Below are 21,504 nucleotides of genomic sequence, written 5' to 3'. Positions count from 1 at the left end.
ACCCAGCAGCTTCAGCAGGACCCCTGCTTTAATCAAAGCATCAAGCCTGAGGCAAAGACAGCTACTGAGACAGTGAACAGCACAGTGGAAATCCCACACTAAATATTGTTTCCTCAGCTCAACCAGAAATCAGAGCAGTCAATTCAGTTTTTGATCTGCACAACTTTGAGTCCAGTTTATTACACAACGCAGCAGCCAAGAGGTTTTTTTTTTTTTTCATAGAACAGTTTTTGTGGAAGAATAGATGAACAATCCTGACAAGTAGCAAAAAAAAACAACTCATAATTTCAATATGTTTTGTTTCCACTTGATTTCAGAAAATTCATCTTCTCATCATTTAGCAGGCGACTTCAGGGCTCGCTCAATAAACTGAGAAGAAACTAGAAATTGTGCACACTGTAACTTCATTTTGGATTTTGTTTCAGTGTTTTAACTGCATAAACATCTACAGGCAGCGACTGAGTTATTCGAACCCTGATATTAGCGCCTCTTGTGGATAAAACCGGTAGTGTTTTCAACAACATAACCACAAAATATAAAATTATGTAAAGGAAAATGTCCTCCTTCTTTTTAACTAGCTATTGCAATACTCACTGTAACTTTGTCTCATGAGATGTAGACACAGGTTCGTTTCATCTGATCATATGGAAAATCTGATCTGGTGGCAGCCATTAAGAAAAGCAGAAATAAGTTATGGGATTATGTAGGTCATATAGATCCATCACTAGTATCAAGTAGAAACTGTTTTAGTAGTAGCTTTAACCTAAAGTTAGTGATAGTGTTCTTCCATTAAATTAGACGTATGTGGCACACAGGTTTCACACCGGTTATTGTAAATATTCATTGTGAGTGGTTCAATACCAGCTGACATTGAAGCTGTTCTGAAAGTTCAGGGTACAACAACACCGACCAGGATATGTTGTTTTTTCCTTTAATCTGTGTAGAAACATCATCCATAAAGCCTGAGGGTCCTACCACCAGAGAATGCTAACAATACCTCATCTTTATTAGCTGTGGTCACTGTAAAGAAGCAAAAATAGTGCAATCATTTATAAATACAAGAAAACAATAGGAATTCAAGTAAATGACTGTATGCTACTAACCACCTACCAAGCAGTCTCCATTAACAAAATTGATAATATACTGACAGAAGGTATACTTAGTTTCAGTTTCAGTAAATACTTGAGATCACAAACATAAAACAAAAACAATACAGTGGTAAATGACCTAAACAGATCCATATAACAAGCTAGGTCATTTAAATAAAGGCAGGACATTGCTCCAAAAAGCACCTCATTTACGTACTACTCTTGATTTATGTGTCTGCAGTAATAATACAGTATAAGTCTAAACACAGACAGATGAATTACAAAGTATTTTGGCAGGTACCTCAACAATGGTTGAATTTTTATATTCAAACAAAACATGATATTCATCCCCCAACAATTTATCATTACATAAAGTACAAAATCTTTTATCCCTTTCCAGATCTTTGTATCTTCCAGTTACCTGTGGGATTCCACTATTTGAGACTTGAAAGTTACAAATAGCATGGGAATACTTCCTGTTTTTTTCACAGAGCAGACACTTCTCAATCTTAAAGTCCTCTTTAAAACCACAGTATAGATCACATGATGACAAACTCTGGAGTTCATGATGCAACTTCTGTAGAAACTGATCTTTTAACCTCTGCTCAACTGAGCAGCCAGTTGATATGATCACACCTCTGGTCCAGGCAAAGATCTGAGAAGCCACATTCATCTAATATTCACTGAACCAATGTGATCCATTGTGATACATATATTCCAGTCACATGCAGAGTTTTGTTTCCTTTCCTTTCAGCAAACTTCCTCACTAACCAATAACTCTCTTTTTAATACTCATACATAGTGGATATCCTCCTAGCTCTTCATATATCATATTGTTACAAGTGGACATTTTAAATTTTAAAATGTACTTGAGGAATTTCAGATGTAGCCTCTAGTTTTCTTTAGTCCAGCAGTTACAAGGACAATATAAAAAAGTAGGGTTGTAACAAAAAGTGAGCACATGTACCTGACAATGTGCAAAAAGTCTAGGGTTTTTCTTTTTCCTTTCGCAGGGTTTTGGAGCTTTCATACCATACCGTGTTCAAGAATGTTTTTGAAAGCTCACTTGTAGGGCCTGCATTAAAAAAATCTCAAAAAAGTTTGTACAGAGAAAAGAAAAAAGAAAAATGCAATTTTTGAAATAAGTTCCAAGACACATTTGGAGGTGGTTTGAAATCTGATCCCATTCAGATTTCCACATATGTGTCTCACTCTGAACTCTCTGGATGCTCAAATAGGATTTCCGTCACTCACAATGCAACACACAAAGATGTCAAATCCAGAGTGACGGGAGTACATCAGAGCAGCTGAGCGGGATCCGGGCTACTACTAGCAAGAGAAATACATTGTACATTTGTACCTTAGGAGGAGGTTTTTGCAAAGGCAAAGCTGGGAGGAAGCCACTGGATCAAGACAATTTATCAAGGGATATCAAATGTAATATATGTCATTAGTGATGCCTACATGGTGTGTGTCTGTCTTAAAGACTGAATTTGATAAACTAATCTGATTTGCCTGCAGCTTGGACAAAGCCTTTGGGAATGCACAATGACACATCCAACTTCCAGATAAACAAGTCCAAAAGTGTTGAACTCAAGTGACATCAGTTGAAATTTGAAGGACAAATTGAACACTGTGCTGCTTGAGTCCAAATATGACATTTAAGATCACATATAATAGAACAGTCTATCTCCTTTTTAAAAAAACAGAAAAACTAACTCATATCTAACTTGAGAAACTACTACAAAAGTTTTGATATGTTGTGTATTATTGTCAGGAAGCTTTCAATCACAAATACAGTAATTATTCTATATTAAAGTTGATTAATAACTCACCTCTCACTGACAAACTCCTCCATCACCGGCATCTGGCCTGCAGCGCTGACATTCATGTAACCATAAATGCAGAGAGTCCCTGCAGACACAAGATCACAATTAACACAATTAATTAACATAATCATTTATATTATTATAGGTTGAACTTTTAATAACAAATATAAAACAATTCATGCAGTCAACATGCTCAGTGGATTACATTAACATAAACTTATTAAGCCAAATCAGAATTATGCAAATGAAACCATTTTCTTTGACATTTGAAGTCTGCTGCCATGTGGACTGTGTGTACTGTGTGGGCAGCATCAGATTTTGGGGTGAACAATGTTGGCTTTAGTAGAGAAAAAAGTATTTTGTTTACCAAATTTTAGCAAGTCAGACAAATTCAATTTACACAAAACTGCCTTTTCATCTCATGCAGTACCCAGGAATAACAATAATCAAAAAGAAAAACTTGAAAACGTTGCCACTAGGTATTTTTGGCCTTGAGTCTTTTGTAAAAGGTGTAATGTTTCCCAAGAGATCTCCTGGTTAAATAAAGGTAAGTATAAAACAAATCAATAGATAAAGAAACATGTTTCCAATCAGCAGCTGGAAGATATCCACCACTTTATTTGCTGCTATACTTCACTGTGATAACCATGGAGTTTTACCATCAGGCAGAGGGGAACCCTGAGGGTCTTTTAGGCCTTCAGAGAAGGTGTAACATATCAGGATTTCAAATGTTATATTTAAATATATTATATTTGAATGATTGCATTTAATTATTAGGTTATTCTCTTCTAATTCTAAACTAAACCCCATTTTCTATCAACTTTGAAATGAAAGGGTTACTGTCCTGAAAACAGACAAATAGTTTTCCAATCAGATTTTTTTGTGTTTGTCTCTAGGCAGAGAAAGGTCAGATCTGGCTCACTCATTGGTTAGGACTTCATCACTGGGACAGAAAGTGTTTAGAAAGTGACAGGTAACCAATCACATTTTGATTTACAGTGGGTGGGACCAAAAATAATCCCAGTAGTCCTTCCTGAAGAACAGAGAGGTCTTGATCAACATGTATCAGTTGATGCTGTTGCTTTATCCATCCAGCATTTATTGATATAGTGCTTAAGTATACTTTTTTTTTTTAAGTATTGGTTCAGCCTGTATTACAGTAATGTGATGTAATTACTGATATATTGGTACTGACATTGGTGTTCCTGGGCCTGGTATTACTTGGTGTGGGACTAAAAACAAATTTTGTTGTACTCTTCAAGTGGGTTCCACTACTATGATCTTTTATATGACGAACTTTTGAATGTTTATGGAAATTTCCCCACTGTGGGACTAAAAAAGGAATATCTTATCTTATCTTAGATCTAATATTTCAAAGGCAATCGGTTGTTCATTTGTACCTAGAGTGCAGTGTTAGAGCTTTTACTTTACAAATGAAAACAGTTTCTTCTGACCTAAGCTGCAGGATTAATTCATTATTCTAATTTTGTGAAGTAAAACATCAAGACATTCCTAAACTCGAGACAATCTTCAGTAGCTAATAAGAGGAAATGATGCATCACTGCTACCTACGTTTAAAAAAAAAATAAGGAGGAATTTGTTTGCAAAAACAGACACATGATGATGCAGAGAGGATGGACAGTGAAGATCTCACAGAGAGGTCAGGAGGAAATCTGACCTGACCTGCAGACATTTATAGCTCTCCACACAAATCCAACCACAGAACCAACAAAATCCTCAATAGTAACTTAAATCATCTTCAGTGTTTGTAATATAAGTAATACATATTTAGAGGTGGGACTTAGTCATTGTTTTGCAAATCACATGTAAGTCTCAAGTCTTTCAACTCAAGTCCCAAGTCACGACTGACAAGTCCCAACTTGAGTTTTGAGTCCTAAACAAATGATAGTGCACTCAAATGTAACATCTTTAACAACAGAGCCTCAACTTACTGTTCATATTGCAAATTCACTTGTCAAAGTTGGAAGCTCTTTCATCTTCATCTGATAATGTCTGCACACTGTTGTGTATTGATTAAAATATATAATATATATAAATATAATTTTGTTTACGTACAAAACCTATGGGGTGGTCAACAAAAGAGAAACCACAGTAAGTGAGAGACAATGTGACAGATGTTACCCAATACAACCATGATTCTAGATACAACTATAACCAAATAAATATCAGTACAAAACATCAAAAACAACAAACAGAAATATAATCTATATAATATATATATTTAATATAATATCTAATATATTTTAGGCATAGTTTGAATTATGGTAGAGCTAAGGGGAGCTAAGCTCCAGTGGAAAGTCCATGAGCTCCCCTGAAGCTTTATTTTGAGACATTTAAGGGGAGCTCCAAAACATGGCTCATTTACAATGTTACAGACTAGGTTTTTGTCTTATATTTTCTTTTTCTTTTTATTTAAACAGTACAAGAAGTCTATTTATAGCTCAAAAACACAACTTTGTTAAAGAAATGTCCAGCTTTATTGTATTACCACATGATGAGATTTTGAAACAGTAGCCTTATTTTGTTTTGTTGCATCTATTAAATGTTATTAACAGTATCAGAGTGACAGTAGAATGTGACGACGCTGCTGCACACTTCCATGTATGCTTGTGTGTGTCACGTTTTAGTAGCAGCGTGCATCGGGAAAAAAGGCTCCCCCAGACGCCACTGTGTAATTCAAACCCTGATTTTAGGCCTGTTATCTTGAGTTACCAAACCATTACTTTGTCATATTCACACCTCATTAACTCAAGATGAACACACTGTGTTCACATTTAACTCATTTTAACCTGAAAAACATCTTTGTTTTAAGCTATTTGATGTAGCCTTTATGTAGCCTTTATGTAGCCGATACAACTGTTTTCATGTGTGGTTAGGAAGACATATTTCTTTATACTGCTTTTAGACACAAACTCTGCCAAGCTCTTGGAAGTGGTAAAGATTAGAACTGTTAGTAATTTTCAGCCTTTTTGGCATCAGCATCTTGTGAACATGGCATTTGGTCACACTGTATTTATTCCTGGACACTAACAGAAACACTATACAGTCCAGCTCTGTAGTTTAGACCTCACAACATGCACAGAGGCGGGTACCCAGGGGTATTTATAAATTCACAGGTACCTGCATGGGTAAAAATGAACTAACTGCTTGTGGACAGTATGTGAGAATAATAATACAACAGAGGCAATACATTTGTTTTGTTTTTGTTTTTTCTGAGAAATCAGAAATGATATATGCAGTATGTGTCACATTTAGACAATTCATCGTTTGAGGTCAAGACATTTGGGAGAAATTTGGTTTTGGCTTTGCTGCTTAAGAAAAATGCCAAAACAATTTAGCTTTTAAAAGCAGAAAGCTCTGCTGCAGAGGCACAGCTGCAGGCTCAGGCTGCAGGACTTATATTTAGTTTAGTTTTAGTTACTTTTTAGTTTTGTACTCAACAAAACACTGCTGGAGTTTCACAGGAAAACAGAGTTGCTAAATCTCCCAAACAATGGAAGTGAATGGTGACCAGTTTTTAAATGGAAAAAACAACAGAATAAAATCATAAAATGCCTCCATACTGCTCGTCTCAAAGATAAATATTGGACTCTTGACTCCACTACATTTCTAGGAAGGATGTTGTTACTCATTACTTTTAGACTAAGCACAGCTTTGAAGTCATCTGTTACTGTTTTTTCTTTTCTAAAATGCAGTTGGCCACACGCTGTGTTCCTCACAGAAGGGAACCAATCACAGTACCCGCTCTCAACTGGGACTGATGTAAAAGCAGAGATACATCATCCAGGCGCTCTGTAACAAGAACAAGCAAGCTCTCCCTCTTTCATTCAAACAAAACTCAGTAATAGTGACAGCAGGAAAGAGACATAATTAAAGCTCAAGATGTTATTATGATAAGAAAAAGAAAAATAATTCCAGGTAGGTATTTAATCTTGGATTTTTTTATCAGGGTGAAAAATACCACATAATTACATATATGTGTGTGTGTGTGTATACATATATATCCTGAAGGCAGGAAGAAATCTCAGTTATTTAACAGACTTCTAACAGTTGGCTTCAATTAAACTATATGCATTGATTTTAATACAGTTTTGTCAAAAAATGTCAACAGCTGTCCTTTTTGTTTTTGATTGTATTTCTATGCTGAAGTTTTTATATGTGTTTCTATAGGCTTTGTGTAGCAGAGTGGTTCTACATTCATTCATTTACAGGTTCTGTAAATGCATCATGAAAACAATACAGCTATGTATTTATATTAGAAAATGTACTTTGTAATTTGTACTTTTGAATACTTAAGTATTTTTAAAAGTATGTACTTTTGAATACTTAGGTTTTTTAAAAAACAAGTACTCTAGTACTTTAACTTGAGAAAAATTTTGACTGAACAACTTTCACTTGTAGTTGAGTAACTATTGACCAGGAGTATCTATACTTTGACTCAAGTACTGGGGTTGAGTACTTTGTCCACCACTGGCAAACAGCAAAATAAATCAATATAATGAGAGTATAAATCACAAACACAATTCTTTCTCAATTGAGTCTAATGTCAGGCACTGTTTCCATGATAAGTTTGCTAGAGAGAGTCAGAGGTCACTGGAGATAAGAGGTCAAAGGTCATCTTTATAGACTATCTGAGGACAATGACATATGAAAGTGTCCTGGTGTATAATCTTCATGTACGAGCCTATATGTGTGCCTGTCACAAAGATTTATCCTCACATACATGCACCATACACTGAGTATAAAGGAGATGGCCTTATTCACGTGTCACATGAATACACAAGTGTACAGTTCTGTGCTGGTGTGTCATTTCATATTTATACACAAACTCTCACACACACAAGCAAATCCATCCAACACACCAAACCAAACAAGCATGCATGTTTGTGTTTACTTATGCAACTGGATTCATACAGTATTGTAAGGTGCTTTAGATCGATGCATCCTCCAAATAGTAAATGCAAAGAAAAAGCGTGTACACACAGATAAACACTTACATGCTTAAAGCTTGCCTGCATTCTTTTATCATTGAGTGTTCAGCTCTCGTATCTACGTTTTTGATAAACTGGACCTGGGATTAAAAAGCAGTGTATATTAAATGGATAGTTAACCCAAAAATGATCCATGTTCCAACTCCAGGAGTTATACTTTTGGTATAAATGGCCATTTTGAATTTTGACAATTACTTCAACATCCCCAATAAGCCCCAAATAGTTACACAAATTGCATATACAAGTTAGCATCTGACAGTTTCATAATGCTGGGAACCCATACTTTACATTTCTGACAAAAAACTTTTGGGTTCTCAACATTTGTGGGTTCACATTACTGGCAAGCAGATTAATTTACTTATATGTGTTAAAATGTCTTCTGTGTTGATGAAATGTGCAATAGAAATAAACTTACCTCGCTTTCAGATTGACTTGTGACTCTAGAAACAGTATTTGATCAAACTATACAGTTCCATCACACACACATGCACACACAGACACACACACACACACACACACACACACACACACACACACACAATCTGTTTGGCCCACCTGGTACCCACTAATGAGACTGTGTCTAAACGTTAAATTTGGCTCCCTGCACAACACATGATGTAATGAACTCTGCAGACTCCACCATGGATCAGAATCTCCACACTATGATAAATCCATTATGGTGTTTCCATCATCTCCTCTGAATAATTAGGGCAGCTGTCTATTTGGCAAGTTCACACATGCTGGTGGTTTGATGACATTCATTTAGTCATTCATAGGCAGGTTTTATGTGTTAGGAATTATTTTTCTAATTATTCATCAGCAGAAGTAATTGTTACATAATTATATGACCTCAGTAACTGAGGTCAAAAGGTGCCTTTCAACAACTCTTCCACATATCATGTCATCTGCATTTAATGCTGAATAAATAGAAATTATTGTGTTTTAACAGGCAGCCAGCCATGAGACACACCCAGACTTGATCCACCTGGTCGGGGCCTGCCTTGACTGAGGGTGTCTTGTGATAAAAAGTCCACAACTGATGATGTGTCATACTGGCAGCTCCAAGAACAACCCCACTATAGTGCTGACTCTTCAGAGAACCTGTACCATCCATCACCAGCTAGCAGCTAGCGCACTCAGGTCTCATCCTTACAGTAAAGCAACTGATTCACACTCTCCATGTCCCAACAAAAACCAGGTGATTCCAGGATGGAGGCTTACCAGCAGCTAGCTAGCCAGACAAGTAAAACAAGTGTTTCTGTGCTTTCAGTAAAGGCTAGCTGTGCCAAACTAATATGTCAAAACAGTTTCTCCGCTGAATGCACAGGGACTAAATTAAAATGAATTCTTTAGTCCAACTCCTTTTAAGACAGCAAACAAGAGCAAGACATGACTGAATTTGGAGAATGGACCCTGCCCACATTGAAACCCTTCAAACATGGTGTGTGGCATCAGCCAGCTAGAAATCAATGTGCCCAAGACAAAAGAATCTATTATCTGCACAGAACAAGATCTGAAAGTAGAGCCAATTTCACTTGATGACCAACAATGCAGGCGAGTCTCTGAAAATACAGAGTTTATATCCAAGAGATTCTCACAACCAACTTAATGCTTTATAAAACTCAACAGCAAGGGTGAAAATAACTAATTACATCTACTCAAAGTATTGTGATTAAGTAATTTTGGGGGGTAGTAATTGTACTTGTAATTCTGCCTCACAAATCTCTGTACATTTGTTGCTCTTGATTATGTTTTATCTCATTTTTCATGCTGCTGTTCTCTGACCTATAAACTCGACTGGAGCACCTCATCACCTTCAAATAAGCAAAAAAAAAAAAAAAAAAATGCAGTCACCAGGAACCTGAATGCACAAGAATTTGTGGGGCAAAACATGAGCTCACATGGCAACGTAGGTACATACTGTTGCAGATTTTCGCACCTCCTTCCTACACATGTACAATGCAGGTCATGGCACCGGTGTAACTGGGCATTCATTAATCCAGAACAGATTATCATATTATCATAAGACTGACTGGCCACCAGTCTGAAATCTCCTTGGCACTGTCTTCGGTTCGCGGCAGGCCTGCTGACTCTGTTCTATAATAGACACAGTCGGGGAGGTGAGGCGAGCTGAACGCATGACAGAGCTAATGGGCAAGGCCACTGAGAGGGTTTACTGGAGTCTGTCAGCTCTCATCCAGTCACATAGAGAGGGAGGAAGCAGAAATACAAGGGAAATGATGATGGTGTGAGAAACTGATGAGGCCAAGTGAAAGAAAGAGAAAGGTAATTGAAGAAAAGGAAAAAGACGAAGAAATACTGAGCAACAAAGAGTCAGGTGGTGGCAGACATGATACAGCAAATTTCTGCACTTTCATGCACTGACAGTTTATTAATCTGGTGACTCATGCAAAGGAATTTTGGGTAAATGCTTCTCTCACTCACCATGAAAGCTGAGTGAGAGAAGCCCAGGTAAGCTCATACTCGAGTAATAAGAAAAAGTGTTTAATTTTTAAGCTCAAGTTTGAAAGAGTGTTTAAATTTAAGCAAAATTTTACTTAAGCTTTGAACTGGACTGCACTGTATGGACAGGATTAACATCAAAAGGCATTTTAACTACTAAAAAAAGTCCACCCAAAAAAAATCTATATCAGTTTTCCAATCAGTTTTCCAATCAACCAAACTCCATATGCAAAATCAGTAATTTTACTAGCAGAACATGGAAGTTGCTTGTCTACTACTGCCTCGATCTCTTAGTTTGTCTGTCATTGTGAGACCTCAGTGTTTTAAAAAGGATAGTTTGGTTGACCAAAGTCACAATAACACAAACAAAACTAACAAATCAAGGCAGCGACAGACCAGCTGATAGTTGCTGATTTCGCCTACAGAGTTTGGTTGGTGTGGAGAAAGTGATATTTGACTTTTATAAGAGCAGTTTCCCATCAAAAAAGACTGTCAGTACAGCAGTGAAAATATTCTAAATATAGTGTACACTTAAAGTGATATTGATTTTTTTAGGTGGACCTTTTTTAAGTGGATAAAATTCATTTTGCTACTGAAACCATCCACAGCAGTTCATTGCTTAGCTTCAGTGCTGCTGCCCCTATCTGATTCTCCTAACTGGAGGTGTGCAGACCGCAATCTGCTGTAGGTTATACACTGACTACAGATATCTCATAAAACCCTACATCAAATAATTTCGACTACCCCTTTAATCCAGTGACAACATAACAGTCAAGTTAGAAAAGCCAAGACTTGAGTAATAAGACCCACTATTCAGATGCCTGGTTTCTTCCTGTCACTGTAGCATAAAAATATCTAAACGTTTTGACTTTCACAGCATTCTGGGTGCATCCTGATATCAACAGAAGCCATGACAACAAGCAGAGGCAGAGGAGCCAGAAAAGCCACACCGGTTTATAGCTGGCAGGCTGTTCAAGCAGTGGGCGGGACATCACAAGTGGACAGAAATATTCTGTTAAGAGGTTTATTCATGGCAGCATGAATGGGAGACTCAGCTGCAGGGTATCAGAAGTGCATCATAACAGTGTAACATTACTGTCCTGAACCACAGTACAACCTGTAGCACAGTTAACATACATAAATATAAACACAGCCACTGACAATATGAGAATGTGTCAATGGTTATGTTTACATCTATGAAATAAAATGAGGATTGGTCCTCATGGAGCTACAATACAGTCTGTTTACTCAGTCTAGGTCTCCCTACAGCCATTAAGAAATCAGCTGACAGAACATTCCTGACTGAGTCTCATCAAATATTTAAAGTCCAGCCACCAACTGCCCCTCAGTTTTGGAAGGGTGTCTGAATGGAGTCATGTGGGTTGTTCATGTGGTGATCAGCATTAACCCCAGTCTGCTCTACCTGTTGACTGCCAGGCTTTTTAAAAGACTTATTAAAAGTTTGACAAAATAAGTACAGTAAACCAGCAGGATGGGGTAAAAACACTGAATCCATGAAGCAGATTCATATTCAAATGGTATGTACTGTAGAGGCTTTTTTGTTAATATGAAGATCACATTTTCTAATCCCACTTCTGCTTCTTAAAGCAGCAGTATGTTAAACGAAGTACTACCTTTACTTCAGGCTTTCTATGGAGAATTTTAGTTAAAGTAACTTTGTTATAAAAGTGTGTGCGTTTAAAATGCATCCAATGTAGTGTATACAAACTTAAAGTCTCTGTAAGTTTTGAAGTACATACTAAGTGTGATGACAATTTACTCAAAGAAAAGCATATATCATGACAAACATTACAGAGATTGGTGTATATAAAATATATGCAGAAATACTATAGAGCTCATGAGCAACAGCAAAAGACAGGAGAGACATTAGTTTACAACATTAATTTAAACATTTTTCACCAGGTATATTAATGCACAGTCAACATCTTAATTTTGACATATGCCACAGGCTTTTGAGAGGCAGATAAAAGGCACTAAAAGGGTAAACAGAATACTTAAGATGCTCACTCATTTCATATACCCACAAAATTATTAAGGTTTTATGCATTTTGGTTCTGTGAAGCTTGAGCACTAACTTTCATTTTTGACTTTGATTGTTTACTTTTCCTGCATTCTTATGTCAGTCATCAATGCTTGTTTTGTCTCCTGTGCCTCTGAATCCCTGCCTGCCTGCTCACCAACCAAAGCCCCCCCCCCCCCCCCACCTCCGCCGGCCCATCCCATCTCCTCCACATTGCCTATATAAGTAATGTTTCAATAAATTAAGTTTTTATCCGACCCCTACACTGTGTTCTGTGCTTGGATCCACTTTTGAACTAAACTGTAACAACTTAGGAGGCTAAGCCTGCAAACTCCCAGTATGCACTAATGGCACAAAAAAATATATAGGTAAAAGTTTTTATTAGTTTTAAACTTTTAATGGACATAATGACTCAGAACTGTGATAATTCTAAAGGGTACACTTAGAATCTGTGTGATGCTCAGAAAAATCTTGTTACAGTGTGTAGAAACTTTTTTCTGGGTCCCACATGACCAGTTTCAGCAGCACAGCCTGGCGCTGGTCCTGGATTCTTAACTGACCTCTTGCAGGACCCAAAGTCTGATTGTTATGAAACTTGGATCACTAATTCCTTATAAAACTGGATTAATACTCTCAGCACATAGTAAAGTTGGTTAGGAAGCTAAAATCCTATAATAATCATTCATTCATTCATCCATGTTACAGTCCTAATGGATGTTACCATGTTGAAATATTACCGGTCTATTTTCTTTATATTACTCACAGTGGAGTTGGCCACTGTACTCTGTAGACATCAACAATGTCAGTGTTGCCACCATACTGAACAGGGCAGCACTGACCTGTTAACAAATACTTACTTTGCTACTACAGGAGGGCCACGATTTTTTCTGCATAAAATGCACTATAATATTTTCAGTTATCATTCATTCCTAGGTTCATGATCTATGTGGAGTAGAAGGTTAATCAGGCTTGAAAAGTTAATCCTGAAAAAAAAAAAAAACATCCCTAGCATATTTCAGTCCGAACCCAATTACAGCCCAACATTTTTCTTAACAAGCTTCCCTCCATGGCAATGACAAAACTGGGGACAAAAGTGAAAAGAAATTACTAATACTACAACTGATAATAATGATAATAATAATAAAAATAACAATAATAATACTACTACTACTACTAATAATAATAATAATAATAATAGTAGTAGTAGTAGCAGTAGTAGTAGTAGTAGTAGTACAGCCCAACCTGTCGTAAGACTATGAAATATGTGAGAAATATGGCCTGGTCCAACTCAAACCGTCAGGTCCTGTCAGGTTCAGGCTACTCCATGTAAAGTATAAAACCTTAAATATAACATAACTTACTAAAATCAGTTATGAAATGTAAAGATTACAGTGCTGTTTTTTCCAGAAAAAACACTGCTCCTTAATTTACATACATGTATTCACAGGCCGGTCTTGATTAGTCCAGTATGACAGAAATGATGATGAATCACAGCAATGGGCCAAAGTGGTCAATGCAACGTCTAGGTATGTATGTCTATGATTTTGTTCCTTAAAGGACAGAGCAGCTGAACATCTCACTGCTGAGTGTTCCTGCTCTGCAAACAAAAGGAACCAGGAAAAATCAATGGTTCCTGTTCTTCTCTTACAGGGGTTTGTACTGGGAGACACTGAAGTCTGATCTTAGAGCAAAACCCAAATCAGAAAGTGATAAAACACAACAGCCTGGTTGCAAGAGTGCACTGGCAATATTTTCTTTGTGTTTCTCACGTTAAACAATGAAGAGACCAATTCTGGACAGAGCTGTCTGTCCACTAATGAGAGGAAAGATGTGAAATTAAAATATGGAGAAATAATAAAGATGATAGTGAAGGATGGGGGGTGACAGATTTGTCACAAAAAACCCCCCCCAAAAAACAGCAAAGTAAAAAGATGAGCAAACTAATGTCAGAAATAAACTGTGAGTGAGACAGACACATCAATACTGGCAGACAAACTCCAGACTAAGTGACTGGAGCATCATGGGGGTGGAGGGTTCGACTGTGTTTGTTGAACTGTGTGGTGGAGCTGGTTCAGGTCTCCTGAGGTTCAGCCAAAGGTTTTAGTCAAGGTGGGGCTAATCTTCAGAACTAAGCTCCTGTGTGCTGTCAGCACAGTGGACCCCCAGAGGTAATAAACTGAGCACCAGAAAAAAAAATATATATATTTAACTGTGGATGGGGCAAAAATGCTGTGTCTCTGAAATAGTATCATATTTAAGAAGTGTGCACTATACAGGCTTTTATGTTTGCTAAAATGAAGACCACATTTTCTAGACCTACTTAAAGTAGCAGAATGTTAAATTTAGTATCACCTCTGCTTCAAGCTTTGTTTGGGGACTTTAGAGAAAGTAGCTTTATTGTAAGTGTGTATGTCCTCTAAGCGCATTAAAGTACTCCCAGAATAGTGTATACACACGTAAAATATAATAAAAAAAGCATTACTGTAAGTGTGATATAAATTTGTTGTATAGCCCAAACGATGACAAACAGAGATTGGTGCACTTACAGTGCAGACATACGATACAGCTAAAGAGCAAACAACAACAGGAAAGACATTAATTAGACTAAAGTTTGTCCTCTGACTGCAAACTTTTTTTTTTTGAAAAGAAGTACATTAATCATGGCCCTATGGCCGCAAGTAGGTTTGTGGCTGCCAAATATTCCATGTAGGTGGCCCAGTGTGGCCACAAAGATAAATCCTCACACTACGGGCTGTCACCAAGACGTTACAGTTCCACAAACATCCTGATTACTTTGTATGTTTTAATTCAACATTACACAAAAACAGTGAACAGTACTCGTTACCAGCCACCAATATGTCTGGCTACTGAAGTATGGGTTATGGTCGGGCGATGAATATATTGTCCATCGATGATGGCTTGAATCCATCGCCAGTTGTTTTTTTGGCTGGTTTTTGAGGTGATATTTGTCATTGTATTTTGCTGATGTAATGGTCTGCAGAGTGACAGCCACTGCTCCACAACGTACTCTCCTCGAGTGGCGCAGTACACACCCACTCAGCCGGACCATGAGTGAGCTGAGCTGAGTGAGGAGTGAGAGATAAACAGCCTGCAGAGACTGAATATTTGCATTTTTTCACTTGTTGAATTCAGAATTAAATTTGACCAAACAAATGTTGGCGGTTGTTGGAAGAGTGCACAGACTAACAAATAAAATTTTGGTGAGTTTTTAAAAATATTTTTTTAGTAGAATTTGACTGAGGTGTGTTTTATGAGGAGTTAATGAACCAATTAAGCTCATCTTAGTTCTGTAAAAGAGAGAAACTTTATTTTAAATTTATTGACACTTTGTTATTGGGCATAGTGAATGTACTATGCAGCTTACACATTGTGGAAGGTGGGGATGAAATTTTTTTTTTTTAAAAAGGGCTAAAAAAGGGCTAATTCCTATATTTTTTGTTGTATAAATATATCAAATGCCTTAAAAGAACACTAAAAAAGGTGATTTAAATATTTTGTTTAATAAAGAACATCATTTCATATAAAGTCATTTCACTTTTTTATTTATTGTGGTAATAAATAGGTAATAAATAGAAGTGGTTAAGAACAGAGGGGTTAAGAGTAATAAAATAAAAGATTTAAAGGTACACATTTGCATCAAAATACTTTTAGTTAGCAGAAGTTTTAATGCCTTATTTAACATGAAAGTAATGTGTGGTTAAGTTAAAGGACCCAGGATGCTGTATCTCATAATAGGTGATACAGAGAAAGAAAGGACCACAAAAAAAGTACTTTGGCCACCAAATTTAGGGGCTTGGCAGCCTGTAAGGAAAGTGAATAAAAATTTGTCTGTCTGAAATACCAGAATCAGCAAACTCATTAGCAGTTTTCAAGCATTAAACAAGCTATTTACTGCACAAAAGAAGCAAAAGGTTACAACACAATGATTAGGTTTTAATTAACCAGCTGCATACATTTCTGGCTCTCAAAACACTCTTTAGAACAAACAGCCACTGACAGTGACTGTGTAGAGATTTGTATCATGTCTTCACTGAACTTTTTCTTTTTGAATCCCTCTCCACTGTGAAACAGTAGCTGCATGTCATTCCCAAGCCATTTATTCATCAAGACCTGTTAGTCATTTTTATATACCTCAGTATCTCTGTAAACTCTATTGCTACTCAAATCACACACATATTGAAGAACAAATATTTCCTCTGGATTTTTCTTGAAAAGTATTACTAGATACAACACCCAGAATAAGTTGTCTTCAAAAGGGAGGTGAATGGACACAATAAAACCTGCTGAAAATGGCTCACTTTAACCTGTGTTGATTCAAAACACCACAAACAAAATCTATTGTGCCGGTTAATTCAGTCTAACTCCAGCCTGCAGGGAGGTCAAACCACTGTCTTCCTTATTACAGTGAATTACAAACATTCTATTTATTGACTCCAGCACAGAAGAACAGTTAAGCTTCTTAACTTTATTTGAAGCAACGTCACAATTTTACCCAACTGCTGCAGCTGCAGCTGTATAAACTGAATTTTAGGCTCAGTGATGTATAATAACTTTAGAAAGATGTAGGTGCAGTAGATGGAAGCAGCAAAGTACAGCAGAGATTTATTTATGGGTTATTTACAGTGACCCAGGATCGGATAACATAACAACAATAGTTTCTATTGGATGAATCTGATGTAATCTCTTTAGTTCAAGTGCACAGTGGCTCTAATTACCAGAGAGGCCTGCTGTAAATGTAGATTTGGGAATATAAGGTTTAGCGCAAGCATGTGGTCCTAAAAAAGTTCAGTCTGTGTTGCTGCAAAAACGTTTTTAAAAAACTGCAATATAAATGATTAAATAATTAGAATCTAAAAATAAATGGTGACATTTAGAAATAAATTCTAATGTTATGTCAATTCAAATTAGTAAAGTTATGTGTATGCTGGTGTGAAGACTGCTCTGCTTTATTCACTTTAAAGAGACAAAATACACAATATGACTGAGCGTATGATAATATATTGTGCAATAATAGAAAAATATCATTTCATGCTCTATCCTTTACTTCACTGTGTGTAATGGGTGTTCTCAGGACCCAAAAGCAGCACACTGAAATCTGGGACAGTTGGTAATGACCTTTATTTTAAACAGGAAAAGCAGGAACTTGTGCGGCCACAGAAACGCAGGGAACCGTTCAAAGCCAAAGTGGGAATGTTGAGCCACACCCGGAAGCAGGACCATCGACAGGATCGAGAGTCCTCAGAACCGGACAGTTCAATACAAAAATAGGCGTCGGTACCTGAGAGGAGTAGGGCTGCAACCATTAGTCGAGGTTGTCGACAAAAATCGATAATAGAAATAGTCGACAATGAATTCCATTGTCGACTATTGTTGCCAGACGCGTTGTTCCAACAGAGTGAGGCATCTCACTTGATTATAATCTCTGCCAAGAGTCGCTCATGTGCAATAGCATCTCTGTCTCTGAGTGGTAACATACAGAAATGGTGGCGTCAACATCAGGTACGCGTACCAAAACTTCTAAAGTTTGGGAGCATTTTAGCCTGGATACTTGGGCTGAACGATTTTTGGAAAAGATCTAATTGCGATTTTTCTGGCAGATATTGCGATTTCAATTTGATTCGCGATTTTTTCTTCAAATCAAGCTTCAGTGCAATATTCACAATGTATAGTAACATTTACAATCATCATTAATTATTCAAACTAGGTATTTGTGAGGGCTTCAAAGAAAAATAACATTAAGAGAAAAACTACTGACTATACTGAAGACAATTCGCACACATCATCATATTAAATCCGTATAAATAAATAAATTAATAAACAAACACACACACACACACACACGCGCACACACACAGGTCTGGTCCATTCATTAAGTTCCATATGACGTTCGCTGCATTGTCGGTTGTGATGCACGTCAGAGGAGTGTAACTACGAAGCGAGATAAATGTGTTAGCGAGCTATGTTGAGTGTAAGTCCAACAAACGGCCCTTTTATGTGAGCGCGCACAGAGTCTGAAGACGAAAGCCTGGATTAACAAAGTGAGTTGATAACCACCGCCGTGATACCCGTTATCTCTGATTGCAGTTTTAGGCTTTGTCGATCCAGATCATGCAAAGAAAGCCTGGCTGTGTTGAGCCTTTTTCGTAGTACAGCCCTCAGAAGCACTGCAAAAAACCGCAGCTTTGGTGATCACGTGATCGCGTTGTCTGAAATCGCAATTTCGATCAGAAAACGATACATCGTTCAGCCCTACTGGATACAGTGAATAAAAAGACTACTTGCAAGGTTTGCAAAGCGTTATGCCAGACTGTGCCTGACAAACGTATTTTAAATTAAATGCATGCAGTCCGAAGAAGAGAGGCACCATGGACCCCTTCCTGCAAAAGAGGCAGACGTGCACCCCGCAACAGGCGACTGCCCTCACTGAGTCAGTACTGCAGATGCTGATCTATGATATAGGCCGCTCTCTATGGTCGATGGTGCCAGGTTTCAACAGATGATAGCCCAGTTCAACCCCGACTACATCCTGCCATCCAGGACCCATTTCACGCACTTGATGGAGCAGAAATACAGTACAACATTTCTGAAGGTAATTGTTTAAAATACACACACACACACACACACACACACACACACACGGTTCATATAAGCAATCACACATTTCATACAAGCAATCACAAATGTCATTTAAAAGCAATTATATATTTAATTCATATATTACATATTTACATATATATTAAAATAGCTGAAATACATAACTTAATTTTGGTAAAATCATAGAGTAGCTGCAATTATTAAAACTGTAAAACTTGTATGCTGAATAGTTTCTGTTGACATGTAGGTTTTTGCACTTTAAATATTTACAAAAATCAACTTTTGTGTTTAAAGGTAAAGGAGATCCTAAAAGAGGTCAACAGCTCCCTCACACTGACGTGTGATGTTTGGACCAGCCGTGCCACAGAGGCATATATTGGAGTTTCGTGTCACTTCATTACCAAAGACTGGCAAATGAAGACTTTGAACCTCACCACTCTACCTCTGGAGGAGAGGCATACTGCTGCCAACATCATGTTATGGATGGAAGAGGTGATAGAGAAATTTGACATCTTGCCTAGCATAATTAAAGCAGTAGTACACGACAACGGGTCTAACATGGTGGCGGCAGCTCGACTCCTGGAAGAAAAACATGGTTGGTTTTCAGTCCGCTGTGCTGGGCACACTCTCCAACTTATCGTAAACAGTGCCCTCACAGAGCCCAGCATCAACAAAGCTACTGGTGCTGCAAGAAACTTAGTGGAGCACTTTAGGAGAAGTGAGCTGGCAAATTCAAAACTGAAGAAGAAGCAGCAGCAAATGAACACCACAGAGCACAAGCTGATCCAGGACGTAAATACGCGATGGAATAGTACGTATTACATGGTGGAGAGACTCCTGGAGCAGCTGTGGCTAGTCACTGCAACCCTCTCTGAACCTGAGGTAACACCAAGAGGCAAGCACTACTCTGACCTCAAACCAGAGCAGTGGGTGCTACTTGAAGAGCTGGTGCAAGGGTTGGGGCCTTTTGAATGTGCAACCGTTTTCCTCAGTGGACCGGAGTATGCTACTGCTTCATGTCTTCCACAGCTGGTCAAAGGCCTGCAACGGTCCATACAGCAAACACAGTTTGAGACGAGCGCAGGAAAAGGAATAAGTGAGAGGTGAGAGAATCTTAACACTGTGTCTGCAGAGAAAGACAACCCACTTGTTCTTGCAGCTGCCATCGACCCAAGATTCCGAAAGATGAAGTTCATCTCTCCTGAAGATGGCACAAGGGTGCAAAGCACAATTGAAGTTCTTGCCATAAAAGAAGCAAAGGCTGAGACTGGGATACATGATGACCCTGAGCTACAGCCGAAGAGGAGGGGCAATGTCTCAGGGGGAAGTCAGCGCTGGATAACCTGCTTCAGTCCGACACTGACAGCCTGAGTGAGGAAGAGGAGGAAACCCAGGAGATCAAAAAAATCCAAATGGTGAGGAGGGAAGTTCAGATGTTCTTCACAGAGGCACCAATGGCCAAAAAGGATGACCCGCTCAGCTGGTGGAGAGAAAATGAGGGGCGTTTTCCCACACTGTCCAACGTAGCAAGATCCCTTTTGTGCATTCCTGCAACATCTACTCCAGCAGAGCGAATCTTCGCAGCAGCAGGAAACATCTGCTCCCAGAAGAGAGCAAGTCTCACACGAGACCATGTTGATATGCTGACTTTTCTTAGTATGAATAAACTGAACGACATAGCCTGAGCCTCATGTTGATTTTAAACCTGGTCTGTCCACCATGACAGGTTTGTGTCCAGGTTATCACACAGTCCATGTTTACAACTTGAATATGGACAACTCTGAATGCTTATTTTCAGCCGTGTATCTACAAACATCAGTTGCTAAAACCGTTAGATTTCAGACTGTTGAGAATTGTAAAGTTCTTTTGCAACAGACTGTGCAGTTGACCACTGAATATACTTCACAAAGTGCACATAATATTTGTTTTATTTACTGTTCTACTGCTGCTAATGAGCCTGTTCTTGGTTTACAGGAAAAAAAAAATGTTTACTTGATTTTAATTTATTATTTATTATGTATTTGCCTGTCCCTAAAAAATGGACAGAGGTTTATTTATTTGTGGATTTATGTCTCTACTGACCGAGCGCTGTGCCTAATTGGTTTTAGATAGGACATTTTTATTTAATTTTTGTACGAATGTATGTTCAATAAAAGATGTATTTTTCATTGTACCCATCTTTCTTGTGTTTATTATCATTTGCCACAGAATTAAATCAACTTCATGCTAAATTTAAGAAAAAATTAATAATTATCCGATTAGTCCACTAATCGTTTCAGTAGTCGTGACTAGTCAACTATTAACATAGTCGTTAGTTGCAGCCCTAGAGAGGAGCTGGTGGGAGACAAGGGAGACGAATTGTGGAGTCCAGAACCAGGAGGGCAGGCTGAAGAAGCAGGAGAACCGACAAGGGATGAGCAGATGGTAAATCAGGACCAGGAGGAGAAGTCAGGACC

General features: G+C 37.9%; 2 protein-coding genes across 2 annotated transcripts in view; one reads left to right on the top strand and one right to left on the bottom strand.

The window, feature by feature from the left end:
• Positions 1 to 21,504, bottom strand: part of LOC146327300 (5-hydroxytryptamine receptor 4-like) — a 182,140-nt gene that overhangs the window by 75,728 nt on the left and 84,908 nt on the right. Inside the window, exon 2 of the mRNA XM_084718306.1 lies at positions 2,924 to 3,002. Within this exon, the coding sequence (XP_084574432.1) occupies positions 2,924 to 2,979 (56 nt within the window). The 5' untranslated portion in view covers positions 2,980 to 3,002. The remainder of the gene's footprint in view (positions 1 to 2,923; positions 3,003 to 21,504) is intronic.
• LOC146327301 (E3 SUMO-protein ligase ZBED1-like) lies at positions 18,820 to 20,419 on the top strand. The gene is made up of 3 exons (XM_084718305.1): positions 18,820 to 18,885; positions 19,343 to 20,144; positions 20,208 to 20,419. The coding sequence occupies exons 1-3, from the start codon at positions 18,820 to 18,822 to the stop codon at positions 20,417 to 20,419; spliced, it is 1,080 nt and encodes a 359-aa protein (XP_084574431.1).

Source organism: Lutjanus erythropterus, chromosome 5, assembly GCF_056507025.1.
Source record: "Lutjanus erythropterus isolate fLutEry1 chromosome 5, fLutEry1.hap2, whole genome shotgun sequence".
In the NCBI taxonomy this organism is placed as follows: domain Eukaryota; kingdom Metazoa; phylum Chordata; class Actinopteri; order Lutjaniformes; family Lutjanidae; genus Lutjanus; species Lutjanus erythropterus.
This window is presented reverse-complemented; position numbering and strand designations above follow the sequence as displayed.